At 45.5% G+C, this 26503-nt stretch overlaps 2 protein-coding genes across 2 annotated transcripts in view; both read left to right on the plus strand.

The window, feature by feature from the left end:
• Positions 1-26503, plus strand: part of LOC143279666 (uncharacterized) — a 139448-nt gene that overhangs the window by 52241 nt on the left and 60704 nt on the right. The gene's annotated exons all lie outside the window — the stretch shown is intronic.
• Positions 19733-26503, plus strand: part of LOC143280230 (uncharacterized) — an 18179-nt gene continuing 11408 nt past the window's right edge. The window contains exons 1-2 of the mRNA XM_076584862.1: positions 19733-20635; positions 26277-26364. Coding sequence (XP_076440977.1) covers positions 20110-20635; positions 26277-26364 — 614 coding nt within the window. The 5' untranslated portion in view covers positions 19733-20109. The remainder of the gene's footprint in view (positions 20636-26276; positions 26365-26503) is intronic.

Raw genomic sequence — 26503 nt, forward strand, 5'->3', positions numbered from 1 at the left:
GGCCAAAGCAGCAGAAAAGAGTTCCAGCTGGATCTGGTCGAGAAGGAATGAAAGTAAACTTTATAAGGATTAAATTTCCCTACTCAAACTTGGTGTACGATGGCTCAGTGGTTAAAACATCTGCCAGAAAAGGTGGCTCGTCCTGAAGTGGCGACCACCCTGGAGGCGCGGGTTTGAACCTGCTGAGGACCAGGAAAACAAAAGAAAAGGCAGCAATACAAGGGCATCCAGGTGTCATGACCTGGGTGCGGCCCAGCCCCCTTGGAGTGTAAGGAGTTCAGGGCTGAAACACTTGACTGAGGGGGGCTTCTTCTCTGAAGACTTTATACTGTCCAGCTCTCCCTAGAGTTTCTTATCACACACACACACAGATTACACACACACACACACACCAGGGAATGAACTGGACTTCAGAAATCGATCTCTCCCCCACTCTATCACTTTTCATGTTTCATTCACCCTGGTGCATACCATTATCATTCAGGTAATAAAATCAAATCAGAGAATCATGAAAACGTTTGTTGCACATTTGGTTACACATCTTTAGAAATAGAATCAAATCAATGAATCAGAAACAAATCAGTGAATCATGAAGACGTTTGTTACACATTTGGTTACCCATCTTTAGTAATGGAATCAAATCAGTGAATCATGAAGACGTTTGTTGCACATTTGGTTACCCATCTTTAGTAATAGAATCAAATCAGTGAATCATGAAGACATTTACTGCACATTTGGTTATTCATCTTTAGTAATAGAATCAAGTCAGTGAATCATGAAGATGTTTGTTGCACATTTGGTTATCCATCTTTAGTAACAGAATTAAATCAGTGAATCATGAAAACGTTTGTTGCACATTTGGTTACCTCTTTATTAATAAAATCAAATCAGTGAATCATGAAGACTGTTGCACATTTGGCTACCCATCTTTAGTAATAAAATCAAATAAATGAATCATGACATTCGTTGTGACAACGTTTGTTGCACATTCGGTTACCCATCTTTAGTAATAAAATGAAATCAATGAATCATGACAATGTGTGTTGCACATTTGGTTACCTATGTTTAACAGGTGCCACTGAAGAAAACCCTGAAGGTGGAGTGATGACATAGAGGTAATGCGTCCGCCAAGGAAACGAGAGAATCAGTGTGCTGGTTCGAATCACAGCTCAGCCGCCGATATTTTCTCCCCCTCCACTAGACCTTGAGTGGTGGTCTGGACGCTAGTCATTCGGATGAGATGATAAACCGAGGTCCCGTGTGCAGCATGCACTTAGCGCACATAAAAGAACCCACGGCAACAAAAGGGTTGTTCCTGACAACATTATGTAGAAAAATCCACTTCGATAGGAAAAACAAATAAAGCTGCACGCAGGAAAAAATATTTTAAAAATGGGTGGCACTGTAGTGTAGCGATGCGCTCTCCCTGGAGAGAGCAGCCCAAATTTCACACAGAGAAATCTGTTGTGATAAAAAGAAATACAAATAATTATCATGTAATCCCTCTTTTCTGATCATGAGCACAGACATACACGCTCTCTCACATGTGCATGTCTGCATACACAAATACACAGAGCAAGTGTAGAAGACAGGGTTTCAAAACTCATAACAGTGCATACAGGTGAGTACATATATGTATGTGCACACCTCTGCATGCACAGTCACACACAGTGGCACACCCTCAAGCATACACCCTCACTTCCACTCACACACACACACACACACCATAACACACACACACACACGCCAAAGACCTTAAGTACAGAGTTTCACACACGCTTTTTTCATGCTTCAAAGACCCTTAAATATAATGGTCACGGTAATGACAGGTGGATTAATTCCAGCCACAACTGCATGAAAACCTGAATACAGCACTACTGTGCCTGGCTGTTCCGCACGCCACCCATGTCTGTTAAGGGGTGGGATTAACTCCACAGCTTCCAGAGTTGATCTGGCCTGATTAAAACCCGACCATCAACCTTCACACACCACTACTCCTACAGAGTCACCCTCCCCCTTCACACCCCCCCCCCCCCCCAGACCCCTCACCACCACCACTACCACCACCGACACACATACACCCCGTTTTGTCAAAGCTGGAGTATGGCTGTGAGGAACCACCCACAGGATCGAAGTGATACTGACTGCACGCCAGTCAAGTGAAAGGGGTGTGTGTGAGTGATGGATATGAGACAGGAAAAAGACTATTGGGCCTCTCCAGTATTTTCATAAGTGCTATTTGTGGCTTCACAACTGCTTCATTGACCCCGATACACAGTGTAAAGACCCTGATACACGGTATTACGACTCTGATACACTGTGTTTATGACCAGCGTTTTGTGTGTGGAGGAACTAAATGAAGGTAAATGCGAGTGTGTTTTATGTATTACTGTTTGTTGAGTGTTTTCGTGGATCTAAAGTTTTGACTTGTGTGTTCCTGGTACCGTTGGGGATTTGGGGTTTCATTAACAATATAGCATTCAAGTCTGTGCCATGTTTTTTTCCTCAGACTGAATCGTTGGCTTGGTGGAGTGGCTGAAAAGTGTGAGCAGTTCAGAAGTGCCTGGGCGTGTTGGTGAATGATTGAAAAAATCACTGACCTCAACAAAGCATGTTATGGGATCTTCGATTGTGGTAAATTCAGATCAATCGCATATTGATTTTTGTGACAAGTGCCGGCAAAATTTTGTCTCAATCGTTAAAACGATCTTATGAATTCGCATCAAATGCACTTTAACTTGATAACATATGGTATAATTAACGAATAAAAAACATAAAATAAATAAATCAGAATATTGTGAATTCTATTTTGCGTCAAATGGAACAGATGCATAAACTGATCAATAAGGATAAATTAATTTGTGATGAATAGTGATAAAGTAAACTGAAGGATAAACACAGGAAATAAACGAATTTTAAAGTACTGTGAAAATTATACTGTACCTTGTTCTGAATTGATGAATGTATTTGTATATGTATTTGTATTTCGTTTTATCACAACCGATTTCTCTTTGATTTCTCTCGAATCCCGATCGTAGTCCTTAACATCAACTGTCAACCATGTTGCGTCGTCCGGCCTTTAACATAATGCCCTGACAGAACATGTTTTATCAGAAGATGTGAGCTGAGGCAGAACATGGATATAAAAAAACGATATATGCTCATCCGGGAATCTACAGACTAAGCTTATCGTCTGATAGGTGTGCTGTTTCCCACTGTGGCAACTGACAAACTCCGCTCCGAAATGTGCAGGCCGCTCAACACTGATTTTGTGTGACTCTCGGAGATTCTACTACTTTCAGATTCTGTTGGACATCTCAGTTTTAGACATTAAGCTATGTTTATGTTAACAACGATCATTTGTAATAAGTATAACCAACCTATACCTATCTCATTATCTGTTCTGATCAAGCTAATAATTACAGCCCCATTGTTATTGATCAGTTGTAAGTGCATGGGTTTTCCAGTCTGACTCTGTCACATTGATGCAACCTGTATCAGTGTTCCCCAGTACAGAAAGCCTGCAAACTGGTAATTCGGTAACTTTGAAAACTGACACTTTCTGACCTGGAAACACACACACACAAATACCCGACACACGCGCGCGCCGGCACACAGCCATGCAGTCACGCGCGCCCTCTCCACCTCTCTCCCTCAATCTTACACACACAGCCACGTGCACAAGACTAAATACAGTCCGTGCTGCAGTCCGTTCAAAACGAAACTGTGCAGGCTAACGTGATGTGCGTGCATTCAGTTGTGTCAGCACAGTGTCACCCATCTGCCTTCACAAAGTCTGACAGCACTGCAGGTCTGAAACTTTCCTGTCTGTTGTCTTCAAGCGAACATTTCAAGCCAAGCACACACGTACAGTTTGGAATTCCATGCTGGATTTGGCTGAGTGGAACGTTGCTGCAAGTAACTGTGAACGTGTATCAGTCAGTCTTCAGGTTCATATGTTTCACTTCTGAGTGCCGTGTGTTTTTCATCATGCTGGATTTGACCAGTGGAGCTTACAGCAAATCTGTAAACATCTGTTAGTTTTCAAGTTCGGTATTCGTTTGAGGAATGAAACAAAAAAACAACTTGACATAGAACTTCTGAGTGTTTTTTGTTATTGTTTTTCAAAGGTCTAAATTTGTCGTGAAAGTGGAATTCAGAAAAAGAAGACATTTATAAAAGTGGACTTAGATTCTTGTTGTGGTTTCTCGGCGAATGTACGGAGTAATTACAGCAACAGTTGTGTCGTGAAGAAGACGTGGAATCAAAGAGATCAAACAGAGAGATTTTCTACTTCACGGTGTCCTCTGCTTGCAGTAAGTATTCACTAGAGAATCACAGTGCTGTGTCAGCTTTCTGTGTCTTCAGTAGTGGTGACAATGCAGCGGCATGCAGAACACCTTCCCTCTGGAAAGAGCCATGCTGCTCTCTCGTTCTCTTTCTGTCTGTTACGTAATTCTGTCTGTGGCTGTCGGTCTTTGTCTGTTTCTCTCACTCCATGTGTCTCTCTGTCCCTGTCTCGACCTCTTGTTGCAATGTTCTTTTTCAGTGCGCCATGTGTGTGCTGCACATTGGACCTCGGTTTATCGTGTTATCCGAATGACCAGACGCTCAGTTTAATTTCCCAGTCAAACCGACTTGGGAGAAAGGGAGACTCGGAGAGCGGGTATCGAACCCCGCAGACCCTCACGGTCACTGTATTGGTTGATAAGCATCTTATCCATCCTGCCACCTTACTGCCTGATTACTGATTGTGAAAAGGTCTGTGAGGTTCTCTTTCGTCTATCCGCATGTGTGTATGCCGGTGTGTGTGTGTGTGCGTGCGTGCGTGCGTGTGTGTGTGTTTGTGTGTCCGTCCCTGCACTAGCCAGTTTTTCATCCCCTGTCACATATTCTGTGTACATACTTCCAAGTTCGAAATATCAGTTCCATCCGACATCTCCTTACTACTCAAGCAACACAAACTCTGGTGTGCTCTCTTGTCTTGTCCAGACCAGATTACTGTAACTCACTCCTCACTGGTTGTCCTAGATACTAAAAAACTCCAGAAAGTTCAAAACGCAGGAGCAAGATTAATCTTTAGAACCAAAAAGACTGACAGCATCACTCATCTTCTGCATTATCTCCACTGGTTACCAATTTCTGCTCGCATTCAGTACAAAGTTGCAATTCTCACCTTCAGCTCCATTTTGGGTGCTGCTCCTCAGTATCTGAGAGAATTGATTCAAATCTACACACCCCGTCGACAACTCAGATCATCTTCCGATTCACAGCGGCTACTTGCTCCGCGTGTTAAAAACCCGATCCTTCGGTGATTCTTCCTTTTCTTATACATCTCCATATGTTTGGAACGGTTTACCTGACGATCTTCGCCACTCTCCTACATTTGTCTTTCAAAACTGGTCTGAAAATACATCTTTTTGAAAACGCCTATCGATTGACCTTCCATACTTTTTCAGTTATAAGGCATGCAAACTCTCTTTCGTTTGTGTGTGTGTGTGTAATTTTGTAATACGCGTAGTCCTTGATTCTGTTTTATATTATTGTGCGCTAAATCATTATTTTTCTTTTCTTTTGTGAGTTTTTGCGCGCGCGCGCGCGCGTGTGTGTGTGTGATGTTTATTGTAAAGCGCTTTGAGCTCTCTTTACGGGAGGAAAGCGCTCAACAAATGTCCATTATTATTATTACTATTATTATTATTATTATTATTACTACTACTACTACTACTACTACTACTACTACTACATAATTATCCAAACAGCGAAGGCAGCGCCAACCCACAGTGGAAGGAATGGACTAGTTCTCCAGTGTCACGTTACTGTGACCTCAGCTGTTTTTTCAGAACTGATCTCACCGAGAGCTTTGTGAAGTGCCATGTTTGCACTGACAACACTCAGTGTGGTAACTTTCTCTTGGGCCATGTGCGATGAAACGACTGATCGATATTCCCGTGTTCCGATCGTTTTATTGGCTCTCTCTCTATGTCTCTATCTCTCCGGCTCTCTCTCTCTCTCTAATTATATATATATATATATATATATATATATATACGTGTGTGGGTGTGCTCGCATGCGCTCGCGCATGTGGAGAGAGAGAGAGAGAGAGGTATGTACATATTTGAATACAGACGTTACTCTCACCCACCCACCCTGCCGAATAACATTCTGAGGAAATAGGCAATGTGAGTGAGACATGTTAGCGTGGCGATGTTGTTTGTTTTGTTTTGTTTTGTTTTTTTGCTTGTTCCCCCCCCCCCCCCCCCCCCCCCATACATTAGATTTAAAGACATTTTTAAAACCAAAAACAGTTCAGGAGAACGTGACAGGTAATTGAATAAAACACATAATTAAATACAAACAACAAAAAACATAGTTCCACATCGATGCACTGTTGACATAGTGGATGAAGGGAGTGGTCCCCCTTTCTGACCCCGCACGCGCTCCCCCCTTCCCCCTACGCCCCCTCACCCAACGGATCCCCCCCCCCCCCTGCCTCCCAGCACCACCGTACCACCTCCCCACCTACCTTTCTGCTGAGGCATCGGAAGCGTGCTGTTTATCCAGACAACACTGTAATTGATTAATCTTCCGCCGGAACATGCGTGGCAGTGTATTGGACTGTCATGTCCATATTGATTTCACCCCCCCTCGGTCGTGTTCCAATGGATAATTCTTGAAAAGTACTTTTGTTTCCCGATTAAAAAAAAAGAAAAGAGAACAAGAGTTGTGGTAGTGGTGCTTGTGGTATTTTAAAATCAACAACAACGCTTGGGTTATATCTTCACAGAATACGCCGGGAAATTCAGATTGATATTTCAATAAACATTATTATTACATTGCGACGAAATACATACATACATATATATATATATATATATATATATAGAGAGAGAGAGAGAGAGAGAGAGAGCTGATGTTGGTTGCTTTTTTGGGATTTGATTTCTTTGAAAATAATGGTGATGGTGATGGTAAGAAAATGAAATGTGTGTTAACTGTGGTTAAGTTCTCTGTCTGTCTCCCTTTCGTGCTTGGTAGTTGATACGAAGACGTAGGCATTAGTAACACTCCTTGTCGCGCCGTCCGTGTCATTTTTTATGTGTAAGTATGAATATGTCAGCCTATGTCAAATCATGCTGCGGGTGTATGAAATTAGATCAGGGGGATGGGGGTTGGGTGGAAGGGGATTTACTCCTGTCACGTCAGTGTGGGACCCTGCCATTAGCCTGTCGTGTGTAACTGATACAGTGGTTTGGACTGGGATTCCAACCCTAAATTGGTCTGTCAATATATCGATCTACAGTGTGTATGTGTGTGTGTGTGCCCCCCCTCTTTTGTTTGTCGAAAGAACACTTGAATACTCTCTACAATTCACAATCCTACAAGCATTACATAACTGCTGTCTTACACTTAGTGACCGTGTGGTCAACAGTCATTACATAACGGCCATCATACACAAAGTGACCGTGTGGTCAACAATCATTACATAACGGCTATCTTACACTTAGTGTCCGTGTGGTCAATAATCATTACATAACGGCCATCTTACACTTAGTGACCGTGTGGTCAACAATCATTACACAACGGCTATCTTACACTTAGTGGCCGTGTGGTCAACAATCATTACACAACGGTTATCTTCGTGACCGTGTGGTTGACAAGCATTGATGGAGTCTCCCGTCGGACCAATGAATGAGTAGGCAGGCAGGATTATCTGTCGGTGTGTGTCCTCATATGGGAAAAGAGGCCGATTCGGGATGCACAGCCCTTCCCGCAGGTGTTGCAAGGGAAAACATCTCCAGAAGTTGAGCCTTGCTTCCTTCGCTCACGTTTCTCTTTTATGGCCCAGCGTATGCCTGACCAGCACAGGTGACTTTTTTTTTTAGTGAGGAGTTGTGCAGTCCCTTCCCCAGTCTCTCCCCTACCGACGCTCACAGTCCCACAGATGCAGATACTGCCACGTGTAGGACGCCCTCGGCAGGTGCAGGTTTTTTCTTCAGAGCTCCGTCTCCTCCTAGGACTTCCAGCCAAGGATAAGAGCTCCCCCTGCCCTTTGGTCATCCTCTTCCGCCTTCACAGCCGTTGGGAAAGGTTTCCTCCTCCGCCTGGTCCATCGTTGGGAGACTTCACATGCGGCAGGTAGCACCGGGTTACAGGGTACCAGTAGCGAGGGCTATGCCCCTGACCTGACTGTAAATAAACAAACGTAAAATGTTACACGTCTCCCTCTCTCTCTCTCTCTCTCTCTCTCTCTCTCTCTCTCTCTCTCTCTCTATATATATATATATATATATATATATATATATATATATATGCGTGCGTGCGTGTGTGTGTGTGTGTGTGTGTCTTAAGAGAAAAGAGTTCAGCACCCAGTGGCTGTCCATTTAAAAGCCGTGGGATTAATCCTGAGGGCATGTGTGAACAGGATCGTAAGCCGGTGATTGCAATAGCGACTGCACAATCATAGCCTGTATTGACTTGCTGGAGCTATGGGCTTTGGTTTATGATTCACTGCATTAGTGCCGGGTGGGCGGGAGTTATATAACTGGGGCAAAGTGTGTTCCACTTGGTGTTGTCTGCGTGTGCTTTCGAAATGGATTTTTTTTCATTGGAGGTAGGTGTGTGGGGAGTGAGGGGTGTGTGTGTATGATTAGGGAATATTTTTTGCATATATAGTCAGTATGTGTGGATGTGGTGGATAGAATTGCAGTCTGATTTAGAAGAAAAAAAAAGAAAATAAAGAAAAAGGAAAAAAATAACCATAGGCTCAGTCACCCACACACAGAGAATCAGACAGACCGACTCACGCTCACCATTAAATTTGACTGTCTAGTTATCTATCTATGTATAGTCTAACAGACCACAAACAAAAACAAAAACAAAAACCGTGCGTATGTCTGTCTGTCTGTTTGACTGTTTGACTGCCTGTCTATTTATACTGTCAGTCAACGTATCTACCGTATGTGTATGTAGGTAGGTAGGTAGGTAGGTAAATCTGTCTATGTACTTATTTATCTGCCTGTCTGTTCACCTGTCTGCCTATCTGTCTGTCTGTCTGCCTCTGTCTGTCTGTCTGCCTGCCTGCCTCACTGTCTGCATTGATGCTTCACAGAGATAATGTTCATTTCTTCTTCGTCTTTTTTTTCTTTTTTTATCTTCCCAGTTTGTGTTGATACGGATTGGTTCAAACGACACAGACATATATAATACACAAAGAGTATGCACTCGGACACACTCATGCATAGAAACAAACATAAGCACTCGCTCGACTGAATTTCACCGCACGCACACAGTGCGTGCACACACACACACGCGCGCGCGCGCCGTCAGTTTGTCGTCTTGTTTCTCATTCATCCAAGCACACACAGAGAAGGGTATGTCATACCATTAAATAGGTTGATAGAGATAGATAGGAACAAAGAGAGGAACTCACACACACACACACACACACACACACACACACACACACACACACACAAAGGGGGGGGGGGGGTGTGTGTGTGTGAGAGTTGCGTTTCTTTCTATTCATTAGTGTTTGTCAAAAGAACCACTTTAATACTTTCTTTATTAATTTCTCTGTGTCGTTGATAAATTGTAGGTTGTATTGCTTTTTCCCGAGGTGGTGAATCGCGATACTCGTATAGATCTTCATTTTGCCTGGCTGTCTCTCTAGCTAGGCCTTTCAACCACCCAACAACTGTGGCCCACTTTTGTGTGGCCTGTCAGATTGAGTGCTGTACAATTGAGCTTGAGTCCTCAGATTATTCATAGCTGAGAAAAAACGGAGAGTATGTTAAAAAGTCTGCAGTTGGGTGCTGGTCCTCCGATCTTTTATAGGTCCCACGTAGGATTGCTGGAATTCATTGCTGCAGTGTCAGTGTATGCCTCAGGTCTGGTGAGCTCCAGTGACGTGCACCGTCTCTTGTCATCTGTTCTTCAGTCGTGGCACTGGGGAGGGGTGGGAGGGCTGTGTTGGGGAGGGGTGGGAGGGCGGTGTTGGGGAGGGGTGGGAGGGCTGTGTTGGGGAGGGGCAGGGGGGCTATAGGGGTGCAGTTCGGTCGATTCGCACTTTTTATTCTTTTTTTGTTGTTGTCGCTCAGTCAGGAATTTAGTCCCTGGGAAGAAAGTGTGGTCTCTCGTGGTAACCTTTTCTGCCTCTGTTCTCAGTTTTCATGTGTGTGTACACGTCTGTGTGTCTGTGTCTGTGTGTGTGTGAGAGAGAGGGAGAGAGAAAGAGAGAGATAGCGCGTGCGTGTTCCATTCAACGTCATTTGTGGTACGTCGGAAGGCAGAAGAACAGCAAAGCAAAGTAACGACTAAGCCATCACATTCCCTTCATAAAGAAAACTATTTTAAACATTGTACTCCCTTGGACTGGAACTCAAACCTTTTATTACAGCACATCCAAAGCTCAAGCAACCAAACAATGCGTGCAGACGAAAATGTGTGAGTGTGTGTGTGTGTTGCTAGCGTTCGCGCTTACATCGAAGTATTTCTTGACATTTGAATGTGCGCACAGAACTTGAGTCGCTCACTCAGAACGTTTGTCCATGGTGACTGAGTCCTGAATTGAGTGTGACTTTTCTGACTCTAAACTTTGTTGTCTGTGTCGTCGTCTGGCTCTCTGTATCTGTCTCTCCCTCTGTGTGTGTGTGTGGTGTGTGTGTGTGTGTGTGTGTGTGTTGGAATAGGCTAGTTGCATGAATGTGAAGCCAACCTTGTGACAACAATGTAACCTGTCAGACAGACCACTCAAAGCCTTGTGTATCACCATGTTAGCAGTGTTTGAATGGTCAGTGTTTGCACACCACTCCAGTCCGCTGTCCCTGCGTGTAACCAACTACACACAGTTCTTTGTAGTGTCCACCTTCTCACACACTTGAACTGCCACTCACACATTCACATACAATGACGTACACAGTCAGAGATTATGAGCGCGAGCACACACACACACACACACACACACATTGACACACACACACATACACTCAGTCACTCACATACATACACACACACACACACACACACACACACACACACACACACACACACGTCAACTTACACAGGTTAGACAGAACGATGAGGACAGTAGAAACGGTGGAAGAACTGTTTAGCAAATATACATGCACAGAGAAACATTCCCTCACGATAAAAATACGACAACACACACCACAATCTGCACCTTGCGTGCATGTTCAGTATCCTTCCCCACCCACTGTCCTGCTCTACCTGTCCTACTCTACTCCCAGTAATCCACCCCCCTGTCCTACTCTACCCCGAGTAATCCACCACCACCCCTGTCCTACTCTACCCCCAGTAACCCACAACTCTCCCCCGCCCCCACCTGTCCTACTCCACCCCCAGTAACCCACAACCCCCACCCCCTGTCCTACTCCACCCCCAGTAACCCACAACCCCCACCCCCTGTCCTACTCTCCCCCAGTAATCCACAACCCCCACCCCCACCTGTCCTACTCCACCCCCAGTAACCCACAACCCCCACCCCATGTCCTACTCCACCCCCAGTAACCCACAACCCCCACCCCTGTCCTACTCTCCCCCAGTAACCCACAACCCCCACCCCCTGTCCTACTCTCCCCCAGTAACCCACAACCCCCACCCCCTGTCCTACTCCACCCCCAGTAATCCACAAACCCCACCCCCTGTCGCACTCTACCCCCAATAACCCACAACCCCCACACCCTGTTCTACTCTACCCCCAGTAACCCACAACCCCCCCCTGTCCTAATCCACCCCCAGTAACCCACAACCCCCCCCCCCTGTCCTACTCTACCCCAGTAACCCACAACCCCCACCCCCTGTCCTAATCCACCCCCAGTAACCCACAACCCCCCCCCCCCCTGTCCTACTCTACCCCAGTAACCCACAACCCCCACCCCCTGTCCTACTCCACCCCCAGTAATCCACAACCCCCCCCTGTCCTACTCCACCCCCAGTAATCCACAACCCCCCCCCCCTGTCCTACTCCACCCCCCAGTAACCCACAACCCCCCGCCCCCTGTCCTACTCTACCCCCAGTAACCCACAACTCCACCCCCCTGTCCTACTCCACCCCCAGTAATCCACAACCCCCACCCCCTGTCGCACTCTACCCCCAATAACCCACAACCCCCACACCCTGTCCTACTCTACCCCCAGTAACCCCCCACCCCCTGTCCTAATCCACCCCCAGTAACCCACAAACCCCACCCCCTGTCCTACTCTACCCCAGTAACCCACAACCCCCACCCCCTGTCCTACTCCACCCCCAGTAATCCACAACCCCCCCCCCTGTCCTACTCCACCCCCAGTAATCCACAACCCCCCCCCTGTCCTACTCCACCCCCCAGTAATCCACAACCCCCCCCCCCCCGTCCTACTCCATCCCCCAGTAACCCACAACCCCCCGCCTCCTGTCCTACTCTACCCACAGTAACCCACAACTCCACCCCCCTGTCCTACTCCACCCCAGTAATCCACAACCCCCACCACCTGTCCTACTCTACCCCCAGTAACCCTCAACCCCCACCACCTGTCCTACTCTACCCCCAGTAACCCACAACCCCCACCACCTGTCCTACTCTACCCCCAGTAACCCACAACCCCCACCACCTGTCCTACTCTACCCCCAGTAACCCACAACCCCCACCCCCTGTCCTACTCTACCCCCAGTAACTCATAACCCCCACCACCTGACCTACTTTACCCCAGTAACCCACAACCCCCACCACCTGTCCTACTCTACCCCCAGTAACCCACAACCCCCACCCCCTGTCCTACTCTACCCCCAGTAACCCACAACCCCCACCCCCTGTCCTACTCTACCCCCAGTAACTCATAACCCCCACCACCTGACCTACTTTCCCCCAGTAACTCATAACCCCCACCACCTGACCTACTTTCCCCCAGTAACCCATAACCCTCCCCACCGACCCCCTGTACTCCACCCCCAACCCACAACCCCTTCCCCCTGTCCTACTCTATCCCCACCCATGTCTTCTCTGTCCCAAGTAACCCTCAGCCCCCACCACCTGTCCGACTCCACCCCCACCCCCCACCCCGTGTCTTATTCTACCCCCAATAAAATGGTTCCTGTCTAGCGTCGCTCCTTGCCTGTCATGGTGTAGCGGGTGTGGGGTAGGTAGAGGGGTGGTGCAGTTGTTTTGCTTTGTTTTCCTCAACCAAGAAACGGGAGAGAGAGAGAGAGAGGGCGGAAAGGAGGGAGGGAGGACTCAAGGACTCAAAGAGTTTAATGTTAGGCTCCCGGCCTGTAAACATTGGAGGTGCACATGCACACACATGAAAGAAAAGACAATGAATAAATGAATGAAATAATACCAAAAAGTGTTAACATTACACAATTGTTGGAATGAAAAAAAGGGTTATTTGCCCAAACTTAGAACCCTGCTTCAAGGAGTTTTCCTTTCTTTTGAACGCATGAATATATATATATATATATATATATATATATAGAGAGAGAGAGAGAGAGAGAGAGAGAGAGAGAGAGAGAGATGCATAGCAACATCTCTAGTTAGAGGGAGAGAGACAGAGAGAGTGTGTGTGCCCTGGCTTTGACCCCTTACCCAAACGTTGTTCGTGTCCCGGATCCGAATTTCATTCATTCCAGTCCCAATCTTCGTGTGGACGGAAGGCTTGGGAGGGGAGGATACCCTGTTGTTGACAGTGATTGAACTACGTCCCCTGTCACTCTCGCCAGTAGTGCTCCCATGGCAGTTTTTTTTATTTTTTATTTTTTTATTATAAATAATTTTGAATGCATGAATCTAAAAAATAAAATAAAAAAAATTAAAAATTAAAAAAAGGTCACAACACAGCTAAGGTTAAAAAAGGCATTGAGAAATTAATTATGATCCTAAACGATGCGGACATTACAAGAGTGAAATAAAATCTGTCTCCAGTAACAGACATGTTGCATTCAGTGTAATAATTCATCACGTGGTATATGACGCAAAAGTCCAACTTGAATCGGTAGCTCGTGATTGCTACAAAGCAGTTTGATTAAATTCATTGATACAGATGTCTTTTAAGATCAGTTAATTTTCCTCTTGTGCCTTTCTTCTTTTTTCTTCTTTTTTTAAAAACATGTTTTACTTTGAGTGTGGACAAGGCTGACCGCTCTCGCTGGAGGATGCTGTGCTCTAGTGGCATAAAGACGTTTGAAAACAAGAGAACGCTGGCCATTAAGGAGAAGCGTGAGCGAAGGAAGCAGGGCTCAACTTCTGGAGACGTTTTCCCTTGCAACACCTGTGGGAAGTGCTGCGCATCCAGAATCGGCCTCTTCTCCCATATGAGGACACACACCGACAGATAAGCCTGCCTGCCTACTCATCCGTCGGTCCGACGGGAGACTCCATCAACGGACAGGGCTGACATTTGCTGAGACAATCACTCACACATGATCGTCCAGAATGGAGAGTGTGGAACGTTTACTGCAAACGGGGACGGGCTGAACTCCTATCTCTGTTCTATGAGTTTGTCATCTGTGCTCAGAACATATATTTTCCCATCTATCAAAAAATGGTCAAAAATCATAACTGCCCTTTCCCCTTGCGCTTTTGCTTCTTTTAAGTGATTAGATAGACGTTTCCTGATTTCCCTGACCCTGACAGAAAAATCTTCCCCAACGAAAATGTCAGTGCCGTTCAGTTTATGTTTTTCCCTCAAGATCTTTACTTTGTACAGTGCAACGTGCCACAATCGGAGAGCCCGGTTTTCCATTAACACGGTGTACAAGATCGAACTGCACGTCATCCCCAATCTCTAACTTGTCGGTAATGAGGTCACATACAGTATCTTCACAGTCTTGGGGTGTCTCTCTCTCCGGTCGCGAAATCCCATAAAAGATCAAATTGTTCCTTTTGAAACGGCACTCAAGACCGTCCGTCTTCTTTTCAAGCTCGTCTAGTCTAGCTTTCAGATGTTTGTTTTCGTTTCTTAAAGAGTCCTTCATTTCAGTCTTTAGGTTTTCATTTGAGTCTTTCATTTCATTCAAGTCCATTTTAATTTCATCAAATTTAACGTTCAACATTCTCATCACATCACCTAATGTTGGTTCGTCCAAATTTGGTTCACTGGTACTTGCCGGTTTGTCATTCAGTGGGGAATTTTCTGCAGATGCACTGACTCTCCTTCCAGCATTTAACTGCGACTGTTTTAAAGTGTCTCGCCTTGGTGGACCTGGATTTACCTCAACGTCACCACAACGAAGTAAAAATGTCCTCGAAGAAAAATACACTGAGCACCAAGCCCACCATGACACAGGTGGCACGGTCACGAACTTTCAACATGCGCACTCGCACAGTCAGTCAGAAGTCGTCGCGACGATTCATAAATGCATTTAAAATAAACAGAAAACATCGACATTTTGCCCTGAAAGATAACGGAACAGACGGCACAGTACATCAATGATCAGACGACAAACTTTCAAACACCAGTTATGCATAAGTCGCTGTAATAAACAAAAATTGTGTTGATTTTAACGGAGCTCCACAAAATGCGTGTTGACAGGTCCATTGACAGGTGCTCACCCTTTAACCCTTTAACCCCTTCAAGTGGGGCAATGGCCTTATATTGAATAAATCGTTCGTTCGTTCCTCCAGAATGGAAAAGGCTTTTGCAACTTAGCGACTCATCTCGACACGCCCTTCATTTTTCATTTCGAATTCAAGTAATCATAATATGATTCGTTTTTACAGTCGTTTTTATTTGGAATTTCTTGTCATGAAGTTGGCAAGAACATTATTTAGATAAATTCAAGAAAAAGACAATAACAAAAAACAGCTAAAAACCACACTGCCGCAAATATTTTGTATAAAAAGGAAGGGGGCGGAGGTGGGGGGGGCGGGGGGGGCTCACTCCCACCCCCAACCCCCACAGATAAGCAATAACCGGAACTTGATTACTTGGTGCAGACATAGAAAAAGAAACCCGGGGAGGCAAAACTGACAGGTGAACACTTTGAGTCAGTGTGTCCCATTTCCCCCACGGCAGATAAACACACATCAGTGTGCGCAGTGCTGTAGGTAGTTGGTGCTTGTTGAGGAAGAAAGTCTCCTCTTCGTCAAGGGAAGGATGTCAAGGACTTTTGGTCCACTGCGGTTCAGCAAAGACTTGAAGGACTTTTTCTTTTAGGTGCGCGCTTAGCTTTCTTGCTATGTACAGGTACGTCTTTATCGTTTTGATGTGTGTGTGTGTGTGTGTGTGTGTGTGTGGTGTGGTGTGGTGTGGTGTGGTGTGTGTTGTGTTGATTCTGTCTTTCACTGGAAAGACGTGTGAGGTGGCTTCGCTGTGGGTATTCGTTACGGATGTTTTGGTTTTGGTTCTCTCTGTCTGTCTGTCTCTGTCTCTCTCTCTCTTCACCCCTCTCTCTCTCTCTGTGTGTGTGTGTGTGTGTGTGTGTGTGTGTGTGTGAACGCATATGCTGAGATTGGCACTTGAATTAATATTTTGCAGATGACTGATGAAAAAATGAACATCACAAAACAAAGCAAATACCGGTCAAATTGACTCTTATTTTTCCAGAACGTTTGTCTTTGCTTTTGTTCGTTAGTTGTTTTTTTTCCTTCTTCTTTTTTTATTTTATTTTTTACTTTCTATTTATTTCTAATTCATTCATTTATGTATTGATTTACCGTGTTGAAAAGAAGGCAACGTGAACCAGTCTGTCAATGACTGTACACATGTTTGTCAGTCCAGGATTTCATTGGCATATTTCTTCACAAAACAGCCCCGACTTTCAGCAGATTTCTAGTGATCCATTGGAACTGTCATTGAGACCAGTTGTGGCTGGCTGACTGTCTGTCTCTGTATGCTTCTGTGTCTGTCTCTGTCTCTGTCTGTCTATCTCTGCCTCTCTGTCTGTCTCTGTCTGTCTGTCTCTGTATGCTTCTATGTCTCTGTCTGTCTGTCTCAGCCTATCTGTGTGTCTCTGTCTGTCTCTGTCTGCCTGCCTGTCTGTCTGTCTCTGCATCTCTGTCTCTGTCTGTCTGTCTGTCACTCTCTGTCTCTGTCTGTCTGTCTCTATCTGTCTCTCCCTGTCTCTGTCTGCCGCTCTGTCTCTGTCTCTCTGTCTCTGTCTGCCTCTCTGTCTCTCCCTGTCTGTCTCTGTCTCTGTCTGTCTCTGCCTCTATGTCTCTCCCTGTCTCTGTCTGCCTCTCTGCGTCTCTGTCTCTGTCTGCCTGTCTGTGTCTCTCCCTGTCTCTGTCTATGTCTGCCTCCCTGTCTCTGTCTCTGTCTGCCTCTCTGTCTCTCCCTGTCTCTGTCTGTCTCTCCCTGTCTCTGTTTGTCTCTGTGTCTCTGTCTGTCTGTCTGTCTATGTCTGCCTCTATGTCTCTGTCTGTCTGTCTCCCTCTGTCTGTCTCTGTCTATCTCTCTGTCTCTCCCTGTCTCTGTCTGTCTCTGTGTCTCTCTCTGTCTGCCTCTCTCTCTCCCAGTCTCTGTCTGCCTCTCTGTCTCTCCCTGTCTCTGTCTGTCTGTCTCTGTCTGCCTCTCTCAGTCTCTGTCTCTACCTGTCTCAGTCTGTCTCTGTACATCTCTGTCTCTCCCTGTCCTTGTCTGCCTCTCTGTCTCTCCCTGTCCTTTTCTGTCTGTCTCTGTGTGCCTGCCTAACCCCCTCTCCCTCTCTTTCTCTCTCCCCCTGTCTCTGTCTCTCAATCTCACTTTCTCTGTGTGTGTCTCTGTATGATTGTCTTCTCTCTTTCTTACCATCTCTCTCTGTCTGTCTGTCTATCTGTGTGTGTGTGTGTGTGTGTGTGTGTGTGTGTGTGTGTGTGTGTGTGTGTGTGTGTGTGCCTCTTTCTATCTCTGTCAGTTCCCTCTACCCCTTTTTCTGTCTCTTAGTCTTAATTTCACTTGATCTCTCTGTCTGTATGACTCTCTCTCTCTCTGTTTCTTTCTCACCCTCTCTCTCTCTCTCTGTCTTTCCTTCTTCCTAATTCTATATCTCTCACCCCCCCCCCCCCAACCCCCCACCCCCACATTAACCAGTTTGCCCCATAGGGCGTTTAAAAAAATGAAACGACAAAGAATGCATGAACTAAGTGTCAGCATATCACAGAGCTGTGAAGAGTTTTGACTTCATGAATAGAGCCACTGGCATGCTGAGACCCTCTGTGTCTTTCCACTGCGCCTCACTCTGTCCCTTTATCTATTTCACTGAACTGTGCACTCACTTTCCTCACTGCCTCCTTTCCACTTCTCTCTTCTTTTATCCCACGATTGTGTGTGTGTGTGTGTGTGTGTGTGTGTGTGTGTGTGTGTGTGTGTGTTTATGCTGGTATGTTTGTGTACGTGCGTGTGTGTGTGTGTGTGTGTGTGTGTAGATGTATGTGTTTATGCTGGTATGTTTGTGTGTGTGTGTGTGTGTGTGTGTGTGTGTGTGTGTGTGTGTGTGTGTGTGAGCTGGATTTATGTTTGCAGCTTACTTTGCTGAAATGAATATATCCAAAGCAAGGAAAAACAACAACAAAATACCTGCGACTTTTGTTTTCGTTGCAGAACGGACAATCTGACAGCCAGTGACACCACACTAGGTGACCCTACACGTCATCTCTGTATCACCGTCACCAAGGATACCCCTCCTCTCCTCCCCTCTACCCTCTTGTCTGACAGCCAGTGACACCATACCAGGTGACTCTATACGTCATCTCTGTATCACCGTCACCAAGGATACCCCTCCCCTCTCCCTTCTTGTCTGACAGCCAGCGACACCACACTGGGTGACTCTACACGTCATCTCTGTATCACCGTCACCAAGGATACCCCTCCCCTCTCCCCTCTTGTCTGACAGCCAGTGACGCCACACTAGGTGACCCTACATCTCATCTCTGTATCACCGTCACCAAGGATACCCCTCCCCTCTCCCCTCTTGTCTGACAGCCAGTGACGCCACACTAGGTGACCCTACATATCATCTCTGTATCACCGTCACCAAGGATACCCCTCCCCTCCTCCCCTCTTGTCTGACAGCCAGTGTCACCGTACCAGGTGACTCTATACGTCATCTCTGTATCACCGTCACCAAGGATACCCCTCCTCTCCTCCCCTCTCCCCTCTTGTCTGACAGCCGGTGACACCACACCAGGTGACTACTCGTCATCTCTGTATCACCGTCACCAAGGATACCCCTCCCCTCTCCCCTCTTGTCTGCAGTCTTCATTCCATCCTAAACAGGGGTCTGTGCCTCTGTGTTCTGGGACCTGTTTGTTTGTGGGTAGCAGTCGGTGTCTTGATCGAGACTAAATAATCTCCGTTCACTGTATAATTTTTGGTGCATTTTCCATTTCCCCAGCCACGACTGTTGTTGAAATCTTCCACCATTCTGTTGTAACATTTTGTTTTAGCCCAGAAAGTATCATCTCTTTTGTTGTTGTTGTTGTTATCGGCTTTTGTGATCTAATGTTATTCCTGTCAATAAATAGAAATAATCAGCTTTTATAACGTTGTGGAAGTGTCGTGGTGAACCAGGGTTGACGCACACCCCTTTCCCCGTGCTCAGTGTCAGTGTTCATGGATTCCTGTTATTTCCTAACAGTGACTGACCATTTCCACTTGGTGTTTTTGCATGCCAGTCTTTCTTCTTCTTCCAAAGTCATGATATTGCGAACTTAGTTGAAATCTATTCATTTGTGTGTATCTGTGTCTGTGTCTGTCTGTGTCTGTGTGTTCTTCCCCAACGGAGACGGACGACAATCGACTATCAATCCAGTGTCACGTTTTCTATGGGGCCACTGGCAGAGAAGTGATGTGGACTCCAACGAAGAAGATTTACTCCTATAATCTTCTTTCACACCTCGTGGACTTTGCGTTGATGATACGTTCTTACTCCAACAAACAACCGAGCCGAGAGGGTGAACTGATCCTCTGTGAATCCCTTTTTAAGTCCCTCACGCGGACTTTCAAAAGCAGTCGTGTATAATTAGTTCTCGTTCTTACACTACCTGTACGCAACTGCTTGACTGCTTTCTTCAGACCTGTCGGGGAAAATGACCACTTTGAAGCGGTCGGTTTGGTCTCTGAGCAAGTGTGATTTGATGTGAATTCCAAAGCGAACCGAGTGACGCCACAGCTTTCAGCATTGCCGGCACCGTGACGATGCTGATCCCAGCCAAGACCAGCCAGCCCTCTCCTCACCATTCCACCGTCTCCCTCCTGATGGAATCATTCCAGGAGAAGAGGTCTGCTGCTGCCGTGGCCGGCTTCAAAAAAAAGACACTCTCCCCCACCACCACCACCACCCCATCTCCGGCACGTGGCGGAGGCAGCGGTGGAGGAGGAGGAGAGGAAGGGGGAGAAGGAGGGGGCAGCAGCTGTCAGTCTCCCAGGGCGGGCCGGAGCGGCACCTACGTGCCGGTGGTGTCCCTGGAGTACAGCCTTCCCGGGCCCCCCCTCGCCACTCCACACCGCCTGCCGCCCCCCAATCCCCTCCTTCCCCACCACTCCGTCTCTTCACCCTCATCATCCTCATCCTCTCCCCAGGCCCTGGCGGCACCCAGCCGACTGCGGGTGCCGTGCCAGCACCTCCACCCCCACCCCCACCACCACTCCCAGCCCTCCAACCTCAGGGTGGTTCCACCAGGGGGCGCTGTGGGCAGGACTCACGTCAGGAACACTCTGGCTGGTGAGTGAGTAAGTGTGTGTGTGTGTGTGTGTGTGGTATGTGTGTGTGTGTTGGGCTTTGTGTATGTGTGTGTGTGTGTTGGGCTTTGTGTGTGTGTTGGGCTTTGTGTGTGTGTGTGTGTTGGGCTTTGTGTGTGTGTGTTTGTTGGGCTTTGTGTTTGTGTTGGGCTGTGTGTGTGTGTGTGTGTGTGTGTTGGGGTTTGTGTGTGTGTGTGTTTGTTGGGCTTTGTGTTTGTGTGTATATGTGTTGGGGTTCGTGTGTGTGTGTGTGTGTGTTGGGTTTTGTGGTGTGTGTGTGTGTGTGTGTGTGTGTGTGTTGGGCTTTGTGTGTGTGTATGCGTGTGTGTTGGGCTGTGTGTGTGTGTGTTGGGCTTTGTGTGTGTGTGCGTTGGGCTTTGTGTGTGTGTGTGTGTGTGTGTGTGTTGGGCTTTGTGTGTGTGTATGTGTGTGTGTGTTGGGCTTTGTGTGTGTGTATGTGTGTGTGTTAGGCTTTGTGTGTGTGTATGTGTGTGTGTGTTGGGCTTTGTGTGTGTGTGTGTGTGTTGGGCTGTGTGTGTGTGTGTGTGTGTGTGTATGTGTGTCTTGGGCTTTGTGTTTGTGCGTGTGTGTTGGGCTTTGTGTGTGTGTGTGTGTGTGGTGTGTGTCAAGCTTTGTGTGTGTTGGGTTTTGTGTGTGTGTGTGTGTTGGTGGGTGTTCATGTGTGTGTTGGTGTGTTTGTGTGTGTGTGTGTGGATGTGTGTGCATGTGCGTGCGTGCGTGTGTGTGTGTGTGTGCGCGCGCGCGCGCGCGTTGATGTGTGTGCGTTGATGAGTGTTGTTGATGTGTGTGTGTTGGTGTGTGACGACGTTGACAACAACACCACGACGACCTACATGATAAACCTGACACGGACGCCGAAGCCGGTTGCTACTTTTGCTAGGGATGCCATCTGTAGAAATGTGGTTGACAGCTGTTTGTTTGTTGTCTCCTTGACACCTTTTCCTCCACTCTGCGTGCTGATAAATCAGATTGCAAGTATGTGTCCATGAAAGGCTGTATTTTTTGTATTTGTTTATTCATTCATTTATTTACTTTACCATTCAAACTCTTACTGCGCTTTGATAATGTGTATTTTGTCGTTCTCTTGGGTGTGTTTAACATTTTCTAATTGAATAATGGAAAAAAAAAACCAACAACAACAACAACAAAACAAACAACAACAACAACAAAAAACAGTGGAAGACAACTGCAACGATTTTTTTTTTCATTACAGAGGTATGCTTTCGCAGTTTCAAAAAGGTTATGTCATATTTGATGCCTATCTGTCTTTGTTCTTTCTTTTCACTTCATATATAGATCTATCTTGTTTCTGTTCTGGCCGGGAGAACACCGTATTGAGAAAGCTTGCTCTCTCTCTCTCTCTCTCTCTCTCTCTCTCTCTCTCTCTCTCTCTGTCTCTGCCTCTGTCTCTCTCTCTCGAAGAGATTCGACAGAAAAGGAAATGCACTTTGTTCTTTGTTGTCCAGCTTTGAGGAATATTAGAGAAAGATTTATTAAGCCTCAATATTATAGACAACCAAATATTATAATAATAATAATAATAATAATTATTATTATTATTATTATTATATAGTGCTGTATCTTGTGCAGAGACAAATCAAAGCGCTTTCGCACCAATCATTCACACGCGTGCATAACTCTAAAACTGGAAAAACTGAAGACAAGGAAGAGGCAGGGAAGGGAGGCTATTTTGGGAAGAGGTGGGTTTTAAGACCAGACTTGAAAGAGCTGAGTGCGGAGACCTGACGAAGAGAAAGAGGAAGTTCAATCCAATTGCAAGGTCCAGAGACAGAGAAAGAATGGCGGCCAGCAGTCAAGTGTTTGAATCTGGGTATGCGTAAACAGAGTAGATCCGAAGCCGATCGCAGAGAGCGAGGTGGAGTGTAGAGGTGAAGGCAGCCACAGAGATAGGAAGGGGCAGATTTGTGAATACCTTTGTAACATAGAGTGCTGATCTTGTACTTTATTCTGTGTGAGTCAGGTAGCCAGTGGAGATGTTGCAAAAGAGGAGTGATGTGCTCAGATCTTTTCTTTCTGAGAACGAGTCGGGCAGCAGAGTTTTATATGCGCTGAAGGGACTGAATGGATGAAGCAGGCAAACCAGACAATAGGGAGTTACAGTAGTCAAGGCGAGAGAGAATAAGAGAAACGACAAGTCTGGATGTTGCGTCAGTGGACAGATATTTCCGGACGGAACTGATGCGCCGCATTTGACAGTAGCAGGATTGACATGTCTGACTGATAATTTTTTGCATGGACAATGCGTTGTCAAGGACAACGCCGAGGTTCCTGACTGACCTGGAAAGAGGGATGGATGTACTGCTAAGTTTGGTTGTGTCAGTTATGATGGAAGAGAGTTTTTGTTTAGTTCCTATGATCATTGCTTCCGTTTTGTCCGCGTTCCGTTGTAGCCTACTTAGAGTCATCCAGTTTTGTATGTCCAGGAAGCAGTTGGATGTTTCTTGCAAGAGCGACGACAATTTTTCAGGGGTATCACTCTTCTGGAGTTGAGTGTCATCAGCATAAGAATGATGACTGACATTATGGCGGTTGATAATTTCTGCGAGAGGAGCAGTGTACAGTGTGAAGAGCAGATCCCTGTGGGACACTATGTTCGATTTTAACGGTTTCAGATTGGAAACTATCAACGACAGACTGGAATTGATCAGTGAGATAAGATTTGAACCAGAACAGTGCCGTTGATATCAAATGTAAAATGAAGACGGGAAAGAATGGTCTATCTTGTCAAAGGCGGCTGACAAGTCGAGAAGAGTGAGAAGGGAAATTTTTCCTGAGTCGGACGCTAGCAGTAGATTATTCAGGATGTGTAGGAGTAGTTTCCGTGCTGTGGTCAGCGCGATAGGCAGACTGAAATGGTTGGATGAGATTGTTGAAACAAAGGTGGTTGTTGAGCTGCTTCAGGACAGCTTTTTCAAGGAGTTTGGACAGGAATGGAAGATTTGAAACTGGTCGATAGTTTTTCAAAATGTTTGCGTCAAGGTTGGGTTTCTTCAGAAGAGGCCGGACGATTGCAGTTTTGAAAGTGGATGGAAACGTTCCAGTGAGAAGGGATGAGTTGACAATATTGGTGATTGTGGGGAGGAGCTGTGAGACACACTGGGAAAAGACCGAGGCTGGTATAGGATCGAGCTCACAGGATTTTATTGTCATTTCTTTCAGGATTTCATGGACTTCTGTTTCAGTCAATGGATTAAAGGAATGGAGAGGAGTGCCGTTGAACTGAGGATCAGGATGAGCAGGTTGGGAAGGCGTTTGGTCTAAGATGGTACGAATGTTTTGGACTTTGTCGAAAAAGAAAGAGTAGAAGACATTGGGGTGTTCAGATAAAGTGAAGGCAGAAGGAAGAGGAGTCTTTTTTGCATTTGACATGATAGAGTAGAGAGATATGGTGGATGTGGCATCGATAACTTGAGAAGTTTGTCTTCGCTGATGAGATCATATGTTTGACTTTATTTATTTGTTTTCGGAATATTTTTTTGTGGACTTTTAGTTTTGTTGATCGCCATAACCGTTCCAATTGGCGACGTTTGCGTTTTGCAAGTCGAATGTCTTGTGTGTGCCATGGGGCAGAAGGTCTATCAGGGAGCATGCGGGTAGTGGGGGTTGCATGTTCATCCAGCAGTTGGGATGTTTAAATTGAACCTATTAATGTCTTCAGCCTCCTGTTACATTGTTAGAAACCTTGCTTTGTATTTATATAAAGCTTTCAAAGTCCGAGAAACCATTACGTCATGAGAATACTGATTCTCATGCATTGTGTTTCGTAGCAAGGTTAGCTTTCAGTTAGAACTGATGTTATATCAAGTTTTCCATATATTTTGCGTTATGGTGTTTGCATTATATCATGTTCACATACCCCTTCATAAGGGGCCTTGGCCTATATATGAATAAATCCTCTCTCTCTCACTCTCTCTCTCTCTCTCTCTCAATGGACACACACACACATTATAGATGTGTTGGGGGGGGGGGAGAAGGAGAGAGGGGGAGGAGGGGGGTTTGACAAAGCGGATGTTCGTATCTGGCAGGCCTATATTTGTTACAAAATCTATAGTTAACTGATTTATTCACATTAAAAACAATGACAGCAGCAACAACGACAACAAAACGTTTGATTTTTAAATCAAACGTTGTCCATTTTCTTGAATGACAAATGCGATTTGTTTTGAAATCATACGTTATCGGATCTTATTGTATTTAGATTTCTTTTTATTTGTCACAATTTATGTATGAATAAACCGTTTTAGAGGTTGATCGACACCGTTCTCCGCTGTGCTGCCTTGGTTGTATATATTTTTGTTTGAAAACATCACGCGAAAAAAAAAATTCCATCATTTTCTTGGGCAAAAGTTACTGTTCTTGATTACTTACTGCTGGGCTCTTCTGCCTGTATGAAGAGACGGATTTGGATTGATTTGATTTTCATGATTTACGTGTATGGGGGAAGGAACAATTCTGTTCTGAGTCCATGGTGGGCTACTAGCTACCAAAATGAATAAAACAAAGCACAGAAATACCCTCACAGACTCTATAGAGCAGTTGTATCGTGTTTGGGGACATCCAGTCTTTCATAAACGTAAGTAGGTATATATTTCATGAATTTATGCACTGAGTTTGAGTAACAACAATGATAACGTTTGTTAAAAGTGTACCACATTAAACTGACGCAAGTAGTAAATGTTTCGATCAGTATTATACCTACAAAGTTGTTTTTAAAAAAAAAGGTTTTATGTGTGTCCTATAGTTTAACGTCTCACAGTGTGATTTCAGAATGTTAGACTAACCCAACTACCAAGGACCGAAAACTTGATACAATATAATCAGTCACAAACTTTAAATCAAACTCTAAAAACTAAAGCAACTGACCATCTGGACTGTAAGGCAAACCTTTATAGATTCTAAACAATAACAAGAAATTACCAGCAACGTCTTCAAACGATTTTTCTGGAAAGCTGGAGAAAGTGGAAGTAAAACGCTGCGGAGTTTGACATTCAGAACGTGATGTGAATGTGACAGCTTTTCTGCACAGCAGCATGTGACGTGATGCTGTGTTTGAAATGCCTTTAATTCGAGTCTCCAAACTAAAGGACTAATAAACTGCTTGACTTGATGCCGCATTGAGGATGAATGACGACATTCTGAAGATCACATTTTAAACGTTTTGATCATTTACTTCGTGTCACCAAACACATATTCTAAACCTGTGATCCCACTTTTGTTCCAACACCAAAAACTTCTGCTAATGCTCAAAAGATTTAATTTTGCTGCCAGAATCTGTTTCATCCAAATCTGCCCTCCCCCCCTGCTAATGCTCAAAAGATTTAATTTTGCTGCCAGAATCTGTTTCATCCAAATCTGCCCTCCCCCCTCCCCCATACGCATCCACCCTAACAAGACTGATATCCAGCGTTTATCATTTCAAAAGATCATCGTTATCTGTCAACGAATGTAAAGCAGTCGAAGAATGTGACACGATTTACTCACTTGATACGCAGGTGTATTCTTTTCCCGCTTCTTTCTGTTGTTGCTTTTACTTCCCTCCTGCCATACTTCGAATGGTGTGTGTGTGTGTGTGTGTTGACCAGTGTCCCCAGTGGACGGGCCGGACACAGAGCAGCAGGTTCAGGGCAGAGGACTGCACAGACATGACGTGCTGAGGCCGCTGGATTTTGGGTGAGTGGTCAACATTGTGTTGTGTGTTGTTCTGGTGTTGTCTTCTGCCTTTCTTGTTGTTGTCACTTTGGGTCAGTGGTCAACATTCTGCGTTGGTTGTTCTGGTGTTGTCTCTGCCTTTCGTGTTGTTGTCACTTTG

This window comes from Babylonia areolata, chromosome 3, assembly GCF_041734735.1.
Source record: "Babylonia areolata isolate BAREFJ2019XMU chromosome 3, ASM4173473v1, whole genome shotgun sequence".
Taxonomy (NCBI): domain Eukaryota; kingdom Metazoa; phylum Mollusca; class Gastropoda; order Neogastropoda; family Buccinidae; genus Babylonia; species Babylonia areolata.